At 60.5% G+C, this 14,805-nt stretch overlaps 1 protein-coding gene across 9 annotated transcripts in view; it reads right to left on the reverse strand.

Moving 5' to 3' along the window:
• Positions 1-14,805, reverse strand: part of AGAP3 (ArfGAP with GTPase domain, ankyrin repeat and PH domain 3) — a 56,539-nt gene that overhangs the window by 22,451 nt on the left and 19,283 nt on the right. For 3 of the 9 annotated variants that reach the window (XM_027538577.1, XM_027538574.1, XM_027538573.1), the window contains exons 1-8: positions 5,456-5,479; positions 3,968-4,026; positions 3,621-3,708; positions 3,324-3,409; positions 3,022-3,163; positions 2,463-2,597; positions 2,207-2,334; positions 536-694 (exon numbers count right to left, since the gene is read on the reverse strand). In XM_027538577.1, the coding sequence (XP_027394378.1) occupies positions 536-694; positions 2,207-2,334; positions 2,463-2,597; positions 3,022-3,043 (444 nt within the window). In that variant the 5' untranslated portion in view covers positions 3,044-3,163; positions 3,324-3,409; positions 3,621-3,708; positions 3,968-4,026; positions 5,456-5,479. Of the gene's footprint in view, positions 1-535; positions 695-2,206; positions 2,335-2,462; positions 2,598-3,021; positions 3,164-3,323; positions 3,410-3,620; positions 3,709-3,967; positions 4,027-5,455; positions 6,372-14,805 lie in introns of those variants that run through there. The other 6 variants (XM_027538576.1, XM_027538578.1, XM_027538581.1 and 3 more) reach the window with 4 other exon arrangements.

A 14,805-nucleotide genomic window follows, 5' to 3' on the forward strand; every position in this document is an offset into this window, starting at 1 on the left:
CACAGGGGCCTGGGGAAAGACGTCTGGGCCTTTTGTTGGGCCGATGGCAGCAGCGGGGGGGTGGGGAAGCGCGGTGGAATGGAAATAACGGGGATGGGTGGGGTGCAGGCGGACTGGGAGGCCTGGACCTGCTCTGGTTCTGCCATCTACCGTTTCCTGCGGCCTTGGGCCAACCACCCAGGGCCTTGGTCCACAAGGGCGGGATCCAGGGTGTCTCGGAGTTAAGAGAGCAGACGGGTCCAAAGAGCCCTCCAGCTGGGCTGGGAGGAAGGTCTCTGTGTGGCTGTGCTGAGGGGCGGCCCCACGGGCTCAGAGGAGGATCACAGTCTGGGTGCTGATGTGGGGTTGGGGGGGTGGGGGGCGTCTGCACGGAGCCCACGGAGGGTCACAGTCTGGGTGCTGGTGGGGGACGCCTGCACAGAGCTCCCTCCGGGAGCAGTGCGTGTCTGTGCGGATGCAGAGAGGGCAGGTGCAGCGTCCTGGAGGCTGGGGGCTCGGCCCTGCCTGGTCGGCGGCGGGAGGGGCGGGCACGTACCGTGAAGATGTTGGAGCGCCGCTTGGACTGCTTGCGGATGGGTGTGGGGGTGGAGGAGGCAGCGATGGTTTCCACGCGCAGCTCCCGCTGGCTGATGCTGGGCGTGGAGGGGACTGAGGCCGAGTAGTCGCTGAAGGCGCTGCTGCCGCCATTCGTGGCCTGAGAACAGAGAGGGCTCTCAGGGCGGCTGCACCAAGGGGCCTGGGGCTTGCAGGGCAGAGCAGAGGGGCCGCCCATTCCTACAGAGGCTAACCCAGGAGGCGGGCAGCAAAGGCCTGGAGGCCTGCGGGACCCCATGGTCACCGCCCTGGGCTGCCCACCCTCCACCTCCTGCCTAGGGCCCCTAGCTGAATCAGAGGCAAAGGACTGGAGTCAAGGGCAGGGGCCGGGAGAGAACAAGACTGCGGAGTCTTGGCTCACAGCTGGGCGTGACACCAGGTGACAGGTCACCCTGGATGAGCTCCCCAGGCCTGCAAGAACGGAGGCTTCGGGAGGCTGGGTGGGGCTCAGGGCGCCAATGGGGTGGGGCGGGGGGGAGGGTGAGGCTGTGTGTGACAGGGCGTGAGATACGGGGAGGAGGAGGGCTGGGCAGGGAGCGAACGGCGACTAAGGCTGCTGACCGGAGGAAGCAGAGGACGGCGGGATACACACACAGCGGTGTCCGCTGGTGGTGGCTCCGGGAGCCATGGGCAGCGTGACAAGGCCACCCCTGACGGCCCACCGGATGGTCACTAAGTAGAGGACGCGCCCTGCCCCAGCAGCCTCCTCTGGTCCGAGGCCAACACCGGAGCTGCCGCCCCGTGAAGGATACAGGGTCCCTGCGCACAGCTGAGTCTGCTACAAGGCCAAGTGGCTCAGAGACGGTGGAGAAGACCTGTGTACGGCTCTCCCTTTCTTACAGGGGAGCCCTGAGATCTTTTACAGCTGTAAAGGGAGGGAATCCCTGGAAAAGCCCACCAGGCCGTCAGGACGCTGGGGGCCGGGAGGGCTTTGCAAAGACAGCAGCCCTCGGTGGAACTAAAGGAGCAGCATAGACTTGACCGCTCACCATGCACACCTGTACTGGCCCAGGGCTTTCCGCAGCGCGGGAGACTGAGTCCGGGAACACAGTTACAGAAGCCCTGGGCTGAATGTCAAGGGCCCAGAACTGACCAGGCAGTAGGCCCCGCAGGCGGGCAGGTGTCCAGGGGGTAATCTGGGAGGGACACGGCAGGACCCAGCTCAGGCACCCCCCCCAAAGGACCCCACGCAGCATGAAGGCCATCAGCCCTTGTGGGGTAAGTGCTGCTCTTCTAAACGCAAACACAGGGGCAGGGGCCAGCAGGTGAGGAGGGGGCGGGCCTCCAGGGACTCCTCTGGAGGTGGGTACTGAGCCTGCGCTAACCCCAGCTGACCAGAGCAAATGCTTAGGCGGCGGCAGCTGCAGGGTGAGATGTGTGGAGCAGCGAGGGGAGCTGGGAGTGGGAGGGCAGGGACTGCAGGGCACAGGTGGGGGGCCAGGCCAGGCCAGGTGTGCAGGCTGAGGGGACCCGAGCCAGTGCTTTCAAACCATCTGCAAGTGGGGAGACCAGACGCGCAGGGACAGGCAGGCAGACAGACAGAATGGAGAGGCAGGGCCACGGCGGGGTGGGATGGGCATGTGGTGCGGGGAGCGTGGGAGGCTGGCCGCACCTGGTTGATGTGTACGGCCGGGATGGAGGCGGCGGACACGGCCGAGTGGCTGGGGGAGTTGGGCAGTGACTTGCAGGGCCCGATGGCCAGCTGCTGCTTCTTCCGCAAGGCCACTACCTTCTGGGCCACTGCAGGGGACAGCAGAGTCAATGACCCCTCTGGGGAGGCGGGGGAAACCCCACTTAGAGCCGACTCCCCCCTCCGCAGAGCCTGCCTGACCCCCTTCCGGGGGAGCGCCTGGCACCCGCCGAGTTACCGTCCTGGAAGACGCGCTCCACGTTGAGCCCGTAGGTGGCACACGTCTCGTAGTAGGTGCACCGCTTCAAGTCTGTGGACAGCTTGCGGGCCCTGCTGTCATCGATGACCCGCGGGTTCGCGGCACTGATGGCGTCTGTCGGAGACGGAGTTGGGGGGGTCGGGGACTGACTCAGCCGGCTGACGCTGGGCCGTGTGGTCAGAGGGTGGGGTGGGCCAAGAGCCCGGGTAGTGGACACCACAGAGCACGAGAATACGGGGGTCTGGGCCTCGTTTCAGCTCTGCCGCCGACTCACTGAGTGGAAATGAGCCAGCCCCCTGTGTGTCCACCTCAAAGAGTGCTGCGGGACACGGCCATCACACAGACGGCAGGGTCACAGCCGGCGGGCTGTGTGGGGGCAGAGAGGAGGTGCCTGCTCACAGTGGGGGTGTGGGGGTGGCCCACCGGAAGGGTTGGATCAGCGCCAGGAGGGCAGAGGCGGGTAGGGGGCCAGGCTTTCTCACGCCGGCCCATGGGGACCCACAGCTGCCACACCGCCCCAGCGAGCAGGCCCGCTCACCCTGTGTGCCCACCAGCACCATGGGCACCTCGCTGGTGTTGCGGAAGCTGCAGAGGCGCAGGAAGTAGTTGTACACCGTCTGGAAGCTGATCTCATCCTCCAGGCTGAACACAAACACCACTGCGTCCACCCAGGCGGCAAACTGGGGGGTGGGGGGTGGGGGGCGGAGCAGAATTACCACCTCACCTGGGCACAGGTGAACTTTGCCACCCCCACCCCACCCCCTGCCGCCCTGCACACGATCTTGCCGGGGTCCCAGCTGGGAACCTCGAAAAAAAGGGGGCACCATGGGCCAGGGCTACCTGGAGCTCGGGGGGGCCTCCTTCATCTCGGATCAGCAGCAGGTAACTCTGGCCATCCACCACAATCTCCTTCTTAAACCGACCCCCTAGGACAGAGTGCGCAGTCAGGCCCCAAGCCGCAAGAGCGAGCCCACGGCGGGGGTTGGAGGGGTAGCCACACAGAGAAGGGACCCACAGCTAGAAGACGGGAGGATGGAGAGAGACACGGGGCTGCAGCCCCCTGCACAGGCAGCGGGAGACAGGGACGGGTGGGCAGAGAGCAGCCGCAGGGCCCGGGGCCGGCCCCTTAACGCTCACCTTCAGGGGACTCCTCCTGGACATAGGTCCCTGTCAGATAGCGGTGCACCAGGGCCGACTTCCCACTAGACAGGTTCCCTACAATGCCCTGCGGGAGAGGAAGGAGCAGCGATCAGAGAGCTGGACAGACAGACGGCACGGCAGGACAGGCTGATCCACCTGGGAGGAGACGGCCCAGCGCCAAGGATGGGAAAGGCAAGAGAAACCGGGAAGACACGAGTGCGGGGCGAGGCCGAGCCTAGAGACGGAGGGGACTGGAAGCCGGGGTGGTCAGGGGGAGTCACGCCGGCCCACCACTCTAGCCCACACCCCCAGCCCAGGGCTGCCTGTGCCTCCCACTCACTCACCACTTTAAGCTCCGGCACCGAGCGGCTCAGGGTCCACTCCTGGCTGTTCACAAAGGAGTCTGCAGGAGAGAAGGCCACCCGTCAGGGCTGGGATGGCACAGCCCCTTGGCTATCCGGCACCGGCGGCCTCCACGACCTGGCCCGTTTTCAGAGGCCACAGCCAGAAAACACCCTCAGCCCTAGTTTCCTGCGCACGCTCAAGTCGTTTCAGTGGTGTCGGACGCTCTGCGAGCCCGTGGATGGTAGCCTGCCAGGCTCCTCCGTCCCTGGGGATTCTCCAGGCAAGAATACAGGAGTGGGTGGCCATGCCCTCCTCCAGGGGAATCTTCCCCACCCAGGGATTGAACCCGCTTCTCTTACATCTCCTGCACTGGCAGGCGGGTGCTTTACCACCACTAGCGCCGCCGGGAAGCCCCTAGCTCCCTAGAGAGCAGCAAGAATGCTCTCTGAGAATAGAACAGCGGGGTGACAGCCCTCAGTTCTCCAGTCTGGACAGACCGGATCCCTCCTCTTTCCGCTCCAGCAGAGTGGGTAGCTACTACCTTGAGTCACGCCCTACCGGCGCCCCCGCCTGGTGAGAGGCCGCTCCAGTGGGTCTCGGCTGGGCTGGGGGCCGCCTCTGCAGCCAGAAGGAACAGCTCACCCTCGCAGGGTGGGGCCACCCACTACATTCCTGGTGAGCAAAGAGGGCGGAGCCCTTCACCTGGCCCTGTTTGGTGAGAGGCCGGTCCAACAGGGAGCTGTTTGCCCCTCCCAGCCGGCCCTCCTCCCCAGGCTCCTCCTTGGCAGGAGCCAGCCACCCTTTCTTTCTCAAAGATCCGCCTCCAGCACTCCTCCTCTCAAGTCCATCCCCAGCTCCTGCCTCACCCGGGCGCTACCCAGAGCCCCAGCCAGGGTCAGCCCCTCTCCTTGAGCCTCTAGGTTGGCACAGACATCCTGGGGCCGCTCCAGGCAGCTCCACAGGGACCAGGCTCTGGGGGCGGGGCTCACGCCGCCTCCCCAGGCTGCCTCCAAGAGTAGTTACAACGCGCGGGTCCAGTCCCTAAACTCATCTGCAAAGGCAGCTTAGAGCCTCACCTGGGAGCTAGAGCTGCTGCTGATCTAGTCCTCCCCGCCCTCCAGAGCCGGCCCGGGCTCCGAGTGAGTCTCATCCGTCCCGGAGCCCCTTCCTGGGTCTCCAAAAGTGAGAAAGGGGCCCTTCCGTTCTGCTCTCATTCCACTTCGCTAGGGCCACGGGAGGCAGGCCCTCCCGGGACCCACCTGGAAGCCAGCCTCTGCCACAGCCACCGTCTCCAGACCCAACAGCGACCCTAGACCCTGCCGGGCGCTGATCCACTTGGTCCAGCCCTGTCTGGCGGACCCCCCCGCCACCCGCTCGCCTTCACGGCACGCCCACCTCTCCCGGTAGGTGTCCGGTTTGTTTCACACTCGCCCTCAAGCCCGGACTCCAACCGGAGAGGACACCCAGGCCCGGGCGCTCCCCCTTACCGCTCGGCGCGCCCAGGAGTCCGGGGGCCGCGGCCGCCCGGCGGCTCCACAGCGGCTCGGACGGCACGGGCGCGGACATGGGCTCTCTCCGGCGGAAGCGGCTGGTGAGCAGCCTCCAGAGGCCGGCGGCGGTGCGGGGGCGGCCGGCCTCGGGCGCGGCGCGCGGGGCCTCGGTGCCCAGCAGCAGGTCGCGGCGGCTGGGGAAGGCGCCCAGGGAGCTGGCGTCGCCGTCGCTGCGGGTGCGCACGCGGGGCAGCAGCCCGGACTCGGCGCGCCGGATCTCCTGGCCGCGGCGCAGGCGGAAACTGAAGCTCTTCCTCAGCGCCGACAGGCCGCGCCGGGGGCTCGGGGCGCTGCGCCCGCCGCCGCCGCGCAGCACCTGCCAGCGCTGGCTGCTCCAGAGCGAGGCGCCCCGCAGGAAGCCGGAGCTCCCCGCGCGGCCCAGCCCCGCGCCCGCGCCCTCGGCCTCGGCCGCCAGCTCCAGGCGGTTCACCTCCAGGAACGTCATGCTGGTGGGCCGCGGCGCCTGGGTGCCCCGAGGCCGGCTGCGGCGACCCGGCGCGGGGCTGGATGCGGGGCTCGGCGCGGGGCTGGGCGCGGACCCGGGAGCCGACGCGCGGCCGTCGGGGGTGCCGCGGCGGCCGAGGCGCGGGCGCAGGAGTCCGAGCAGCAGGCTGCGGGCGCCGGTGGGGGGCGGCGGCGGCCCCGGGCCGCCAGAGCACACGCTCCGTGGCCGCGCCGGCTGCTCGCGCGCAGCGCACAGGGCGGCCTGCAGGGCGGAGGCGGCGCGGTCGGCCGGGGCGCCGTGCAGGTCCAGCGAGTCGCAGACGCTGAGGGCGCGGCGGCAGGCGGCGGGCCGCTCCCGGCTGCAGCTGTCCGCCGGCGGCCAGCCCCGCTCCATGCTCAGGGCCCGCGGGCGAGGGCCAGGCCCATGGCGAGGGGCGCGGGGCTGGGCCCGGGCCGGGGCCGCGGCCGGGGCGCACGGACCTCCGGCCTCTGGGCACTTGGTGTCGGCCGACTGAGTCCCTCAACGCCTCCACCTCGCAAGCCGGCAAGCCCAGACCTGGAGAGGCCGGGAGCCAGCCCAGCACCGAGAGAGGCGGCAAGCCTGGCCTGGAACACCCGGGAACGGCGGCGGCGGGGGGCCCCCGAGCCCTCAGAAAACAGGAAATTCCAGCCCAGGGCTCCTCCTCAGTTGGGGCAGGTAGGAGAGGAGCTGTCATTAAGAGCAGGCCAAATAAATAACAGTCCTGGGCACACCATGCGCTGGGCTCGGTTTTGGAGAGAAGCGGGCCATTCGCTCTTTTCTCCAGGGAAGAACCAGATGATCCACCAGGGTGGGAGCTGGTAAAAGCTTAAATTATGAGTCAGGAGTTACACTGAGGGCTTCTTATCTGGAAAACACGGAGCCTGAACGAGGTGATCCTGTCTTGGCTCTTGGCTCAGTCTGAGGTTGGGAAACTTGCAAATCCGAGTTGCTGGTTGTTTCAGTCAGCTCTTCTGTTAATGACTGAGGCTATCTTCTTCCTTGAAGACTATAAAATCACCTGGACTAGGATAAGTGCTGTCCTGCCCAAGGGCGGCAGAAAATCTGAAGATAACCTTGGGACCTGAACCGTATCGTTCTGGACGAGTGACTCACTTCTGAGCCCCTGAAGTCTCCCGGCTCCTCCAGCTCGCTGGTCCCCCTCCTCCTGTCCAGAGGCTGTGCAGAGGTGAAGCTGCAGACTGCAGACCTCGTGGGAAGCTGACTCCAAGCACATATACCCTTCGTGGGCTGCCCCAGGCTCTTAAATGCAGGGCTTCCTCCAGGATGGGGCAGAGGACAGGTCGTTGCTGTGCTGTGCTCTCCACTAACCGTTCAAGCGTCAGTCCTCCTCTCCGGGGTCCTGGAGATGGGCCAGTTTAGCATAATCCACAAGGACCACAAGCAGATCAGGACAAACCTGTTTAGGTAGTGGCAAGGTTGAGGGGGCTTGCGTTTCCCTCTGAAGACATAATACTCCCAGGTCTGCTCCAGCCCCAGTCCAGCCCAACTCCCAACATATCTGTCCCTCTCAGCTTTAGAATTCCACGGTCCTGGTCAGAAGCAAAGTACAAGATAAAAGTGGCACATTCCAGAGGGGGCTGGGGTGGGGGAATGCCTGAGGAAGGCAGGGCCTCCATCCTGGGTGCTCCTGCGGAACCTCGAGCTGGAAACTTCCAAGTCCCGGGCTGGATCTCCGGGGCCCCGGGGGGTGATTCCGTATTTTCCTGGGACTGGTTATTAATGGTGATGAGGACGGCGCCTTCCTCTCTGGGGTACATTTCCCCCACATAATAGTCGGTTCTGCAGAAGAGCCCTTCCCGGGATCCTTCAGGCGTGGAGACAAGAATGCAACCCAGGAATCCTGACTCACGTTCCCAAGTTTAAGCCTCACACACTGAACTTCCCTATCTTTGTTCATATCAGTCTGTCTGCCCTCTCTCACGCACACATATGGGATGACCCCTCCCCCACAGAATAAGGCGGCTCATTCTAAACCCTCTCCCCGAGCCAATGAAAATGCACGCACAGGACAGCAGCTATCAGAGGCAAATGGGCACTAAAGGGGGACAGGGGACAAGGTGCCCAACGGGGGTGAGCTGCTTTAGAACCCAACTGGCTACCCTCAGGCGGAGAGGAGCAGGATGCAACAGGAGAGTAAAAGGCCCCCACTTACAGACACACACATACAGACACACAGACACAGAGACACACACACACACATACAGACACACAAACACAGAGACACATATGCACAGAGACATAGACACACACAGAGAGACACACAGACATGCACACACACACAGACACACACAGGCTCCAGGAAGGCAGGCAGCCGTGCCCAGGCCAGAAAGTGAAAGAACACCTTCCATTCTCAGAGGACACACCAGCTCTGGGCTCCCACTGCACCTGCAGAAATGGTCCAAGCAAAATGCTGAGCCTGGGGCCTCCCTGCTGGCTCAGGGGTAAAGAATCCGCCCGCTAACGCGGGAGACATGGGTTCCATCCCTAACCCAGGAAGATCCCACATGCCTTGGAGCAACTAAGCCCATGCGCCACAGCTACTGAGCCCAAGTGCTCCAATCCCAGAAACCGGTGCGCCCTAGAGACCATGCTCTGCAACAACAGAGGCCCACACATCCCAGCTAGAGAAGAGCCCCGCTCCCCGCAAGTAGAGAAAAGCCAGCACAGCAGTGAAGCCTCAGCAGAGCAATAAAGAATTAAACCTGGCACAGCTTCCTCTTCCTCGTCTGGCTGACTCCTTCCTACTTCTTCTTCCCAGAAACCTTTCCTGACTCGGGGAGACTAGACAGAGAAGGGCACCAGCCTGCACATAAACGGCTCAGACAAAGACCCCAGAAAAGAGATCAGGGCAGGCGCACACCTCTCTTCCTTGTTGGCATCAGCCACCGCCACCGCCCCTGGTCATGGACAAGGTCTCTGTGTTCTGTCTCACAAGACTCAACTCCAAAGAGAAGCAGCCAACAGCTCACTCAACACAACCCAAAGGAAAGTAAAGCAAAAGCAAAAGCGAAGTCGCTCAGTCGTGTCTGACTCTTAGCGACCCCATGGACTGCAGCCTACCAGGCTCCTCCATCCATGGGGTTTTCCAGGCAAGAGTACTGGAGTGGGGTGCCACTGCCTTTTCCAAAAGGAAAGTAGGGCAGTCCTAAAAAGCTCTAGGCTAGGGCCACACCAACCAAACGGAAATCCCATAAAGCTAGCTCTCGTGTCAGTTCTCTGGTGCTTAAGGTCATCAGAAATGGCAGGCTAAATCTGTTGCACAGAGACCCCACGGAAGGTTCTGGGGGAACTGAAGACGCAGTCTCTTTCATTCCTGGGCGTGGTCCTGGGTGAGAACAGACAGGGGTCCCGGGAGGCTAAGCAATGAGCAGCCCAGAGCACAGGCAGTTCGGAAGGAGAAGAGCCGACTCTAGAGCTGGGTGCGCTGGACTGGGTATTGGGACCTGAGAGAAGAGGGCGCCTGTGTGTGCGGCTGTGGCCTGGGGGTGGTGGGGACAACGAAACCCAGGATGTCTCGGGAGAATTAGAAACCCCCTGCAAAGGCATGCTGTGCAGAGGGGCAGTGCCATGGTGGGAGGAAGAAGGGCGGCCTGGGGCCCGGGAATCCCATGGAACCTTGTACCTAGTCCCTCTCAAATATCTGCCGGATGATCCACTGGTAAGTGTGGAGGCGCGCCCAGATGAGGCCACTGAGCCAAGGAGCCTGGGGAGGTCCTTCTCGGCCGAGCAAGGGCGAGCTTCCTGATGACAGCCGGCTGGGGTCTTCTAGACCACAAGGTGGCAGCAAAACATCTTCCTGCAGCCCAGGAGGTTGCCAGCTGTGCCGCCCGGGAAGGAGTAGGGACCCTGGCAGTGGCCGGCCACACGGGTCCATCAAGCCCCTTGACTGCTGAGCCGAGGGAGATGAACAGGGCCACATAGGTGGCACGTGGTGATTCTCTGAATGAATCAACGAGTCAATGAAGGAATGAAGAACATTCGTCTTAGCTGCTGAGCGTAAACTGCACACCCTGGCTTTTGCTCCCCTTGTGGGGAGGGTGGCAGACTGACGAAAGTGGTCCCTGGCTGGGAACGTTTGTTGAGATAAATCTCAGTCGAGATCAGATCCAAAGTGGAGACGGACAGGGGTGTGATGGCAAGACACGTACTCTGGAGCCAAGAAAACTTGGGTGCAAATTCAGCCTCTGGCAGCTACTGGCTCCGCGTCTGTCCCCTGAATGTCAATGGCGGGGGGGAGGCGGGGGGGGGGGTCTCTGTAAACCGGGGATAATCCCCCTTCCAACTGAAGTTGCTGTGCAGTGATGTGTTTATGGAGGGTCTGGCACCGAGTTGGCACGCAGCAGGTGACCAATATAGCTGGAGACCTCAGCAATTCCCCATTAGCTCGGGCCTGTGGATTGAGCTGGAGGCCCCAAGCCCCAGGCCGTGCTTGTACACACAGGCACCCTCTTCTCTCCGGTCCCGGGAGCCAGTTCCTCATCAGCTCAGGCCTGTGGATTACCAGTCCCTCCATCTCTTCCCCAAGAGACCACAGAGGCTGACCTCAGAGATCCCGAGGCTCTTCTGGATCATGTCTTTCTCTGAAAATCTGATGAAAGCTGTCATGGACTGAACTGGGTTCCCCCTAGATCTGTATTTTGAAGTCCTAGCCCCTGGTACTTGACAGTGTGACCTTATTTGGAAATAGGGTGGTTGCAAATGGGATTACCTGAGATGAGGTCCCCCTGGATTCAGGTGGGCTGGTGTTCTGATAAAAAGGGGAAATGTGGACACAGAGAGGCACGCAGAGAGGGAGTATGATGTGAAGAGACACGGGGAGAAGACGGCCATCTACAAGCCAAGGATCATCCTTAGCGCTTCGACTGTTAGTTACTCAGTCGTGTGTCCAACTCTTTGCGACCCCCATGGACTGCAGCCCTGCCAGGCTCCTCTGTCCATGGGATTCTCCAGGCAAGAATACTGGAGCGGGTAGCCATTCCCTTCTCAAGGGGATCTTCCCGACCCAGAGATTGAACCTGGGTCTCCTGCGTGGCAGGCAGATTCTTTACCGAGAACTTTAAGAGGGATGTAAAAAACATACAGGTGCTATAGACTCCAGGGGCCCAACACAGAGAAAGGAGCCCCTTCCCAGACCCCCGCAGGGAATTCTGCCCCAGCTGCTAGGTCCTGGAGTCAGAGAGCTCCCCAGGGACTGCGTCCCCTCCCCCATGGAAAGCTGGAAACAGGCTTTCCGGCAGCAAGCCAGCTACTCGACAGCGGTTTTTTCATTTTTCTTCCTGTCCACCAAGTCTGAGCAAGGCTCAGTCCCCTCTGTACGCCCCCTACCCGCCTCCTAGTTCAGTTCAGCCGCTCAGGCGTGTCCAACTCTTTGTGACCCCATGGACTGCAGCACGCCAGGCCTCCCTGTCCATCACCAACTCCCAGAGTTTACTCAAATTCATGTCCATCGAGTCGGTGATGCCATCCAACCAACTCATCCACTGTTGTCTCCTTCTCCTCCCGCCTTCAGTCTTCCCCAGCATCAGGGTCTTTTCCAAGGAGTCGGCTCTTCGCATCAGGTGGCCAAAGTATTGCAGCTTCAGCTTCAGTATCAGTCCTTCCAATGAATATTCAGGACTGATTTCCTTTAGGGTGGAGAGGTTGGATCTCCTTGCTGTCCAGGGGACTCTCAAGAGTCTTCTCCAACACCACAGTTCAAAAGCATCAATTCTTCGGCGCTCAGCTTTCTTTATAGTCTGACTCTCACATCCATACATGACTACCGGAAAAACCGGCCTCCTAACCTCACCCTAAAACCCTGAGGGAGACCAGACAGACAAGACGTAGCTCCCTGCTGAGAAGCATCACAACTGAGGACCATGTGTTCCGCCGAGAAAAGTCTGCTGCCTTTCAACAGCTTTCCCCCAAAGAGGACAGGAACACCGCATGCACCCCCAAATCCCTCAGAACCCTCCGACGACCCTGAAGGTGGGGTGAGCCTCAGTGCGGTGGGTCGAGGGGACTCTGGCCTCAGAAGGTCAAACTGCACGCCCCCTCGAGGCACTCAGCTTTCTCATCCCAGTTTAGACACGTGTCCTGCATTTTATCTGTCTTTAAAGGTTGTTCTCTTCCTTCAGAACTGAACAACGGTCCAGCCGAATCCCATGAGCTAAAAAACTGCCTCTTCCAGTCCAACAGGTTTCTACAATGCATTCACTTGGTAGCTCTTCATTCCTTTATCAGCAGTATCAACATGCTCATAGGTCTGCTTTCATCTTTTTTTAATAGAAGTAAAAGATTTTAATAAAGGGGAGACGCAATACAGTATTCAAATACTTGTACCCTTTTTGCTGCATGACAGAGGACTGCTCCTCGACCTGGGAACTCCAATACAGATGTTTAAGTTCAGGGTCTCAAGGAAAGGGGGGCTGAGGGTCAGTGTACACTATTAACAATAAAGACTCAGGTAGTTTGAGAGTCTAATGGACCACAGTTTAAAAGCATCTGAATTCCGGGTGACAGAGGGAAGGAATGGGAATTTGGGATTAGCGGATGCAAACTATCATATATAGAGAATGGATAAACAGAGAGGGAACAGCACAGGGAATTATATTCAAGGTGTGCGTGCTCAGTCGCTCAGCCGTGTCCAACTCCTTGCAACCCCATGGACTTGCAACCCCAGTCCGCCAGGTTCCTCTGTCCGTGGGGATTCTCCAGGCAAGAATATCGGAGTGGGTAGCCATTTCCTCCTCCAGAGGAAGATCAATATGAATGCAATATCCTGTACTAAACCATAATGTAAAAAAATATGGAAAAGATTATATGTGTGTAACTGAATCACCTTGCTGTTCACCAGAAATGCAACATCGTAAATCAACTATGTCAATAAAATAAAGCTGTAAATAAATAAAAGCATCTGAATTCCCATTACAGAGGATAAAAAAGCAGGGCCCACATTGCAACACCCTGTCCCCACCACCCTGCAGGGGCTCCACTGTCCAGCCCCAAGCAGCCGGTTCAAATGCACACTTTCTGCTTAGCACCAGCAAGCGCTCCCAGTCCCACCAGTCTGCTTATATCACAGAGTGACTGGGAATGGCAATCAGAGCCTTGGCACCTGGCAGTTTCAGGCTTTCTTCTTCTTCTTCTTTTTTTTTTTTTAAAGTAAAAGGGTTTTATTTGCAGAGAAGCGGGACTCTAGTAGAATAAGCCAAACCCTATGTCTGACTCCTCTGGCTCCTCCTTCTAGTCTTTCTGCAGATCCTAGGGCAGTGGAGACAGCCACGGTCCCCAGCCAGTGGGTGCTCTGGCCAGCTTGCCGACACCCTGGGCCATGATGTCTGGGATGTTCTTTCTTTTCAGCTCACAGATGACCTTGTGGAGCTGGTCATTGTCCACCGAGGTGCCTGCACTGCCCAGGATCTTCTCACATCCTTGGAGCCGGGGGGATGCACCACACCTGAGGGCGCCGGGCAGGTAGGAGGTGACGAGGCGCATCTCCACGGCGGCTGAGAGGCCTGGCCTGTGCACGCTCAGTGGCATCGGAGACCTGGCTTTCCTCTTAATTCTACCCCCGTCCGTCTTCAGCTGGCAACTCCCTGCCCTGCCAGCCAATCAGCTACGAGGCCTGGGTCCCTGGGCCACAGCATCACCATGAAACAGCGCAAGGGAACCCTGGTGACCGCGTGGGGCTCACAGGAGGCCACCTCCAAGGAAGCTTTAGAGACTGCCTGGCCGACTGCAGCCTCCCCACGCGGCCATCGGCTGAGAGATGAGAAGGGCATGGGGGTCAAGGTCACAGCCAGAGCTGCCCTGCTTCGTGAACTCACGCCACGGGCAGAGCCCACCAGGAGCCCCCGCTGGACCGCCTCCCTCCCCTCGGTCTGTCATTAGCTACAGCCGGATGACATGCAGGGCAGAGGGGGAGGGGTCCCTGCAAACCATCTCCTCAAACGTCCATCCTGAGTCTGGAGACCCCACGAGGGCAGGTCCCTTCCACCTCTCTCCTGGGTACCTTCATCCACGCTCCGCTGCGTGCCTGCCTCACCCAGCCTACCTCCTCCTTGAAGCCTGGGGCCTCGGATCTCAGCCACCAGCCCCCGACCCCAACCACCGGACCCCACCCCGCCCCCAGCACAGATTGGCCAGGCAGTGGTGGGGTGGGAGAGGGGAGCCCACTGGCCATGGAGTCTGCCTTTGTGGAGCTGCAGTCAAGCTGCAGGGGGCGCTGTGCTAGGCCCTGAGAGATGCCATTTGCAACAAGGCTCCTCGGATATAAAGGACAGAGAGAGGAGATCGACAGATTCATGGCATAAAAATGAAGTCCTAAATGATAAAAAATTGTTTTTAAAAAAACCCTAAGAGAATATACAGCTAAAGAGAAATCAACCCCTGGATAGAAATGTGACTCTGCTGTGCCGTGCTTAGTTGCTCAGTGGTGTCAGACTGGGATCCCGTGAACTGTAGGCCTGGACCCCCAACCCCTTCCCCACCCCTGAAACCCCTTCCCACGGGCACCTCTGCCCATGGGATTCTCCAGGCAAGAACACTGGAGTGGGTTGCCATTTCCTTCTCCAGGGGATCTTCCCATCCCAGGGACTGAACTCACATCTCTCGTGTCTCCTGCATTGGCAGATGGATTCTTTACCACCGAGCCATGTGGGAAACCCCCAAAAGGGAAATCAACACCTGGATAAAAAATGTGACTATGCTAATGGGTTAACATCATACCAACATGCAAAGCATACAGACGTCACTTTAAAAAACAAAACAAAACATAAAATCTTAACAAAGTAAAGCAACCACAAATGGGTGATTTACA

Source organism: Bos indicus x Bos taurus, chromosome 4, assembly GCF_003369695.1.
Source record: "Bos indicus x Bos taurus breed Angus x Brahman F1 hybrid chromosome 4, Bos_hybrid_MaternalHap_v2.0, whole genome shotgun sequence".
Lineage (NCBI taxonomy): Eukaryota > Metazoa > Chordata > Mammalia > Artiodactyla > Bovidae > Bos > Bos indicus x Bos taurus.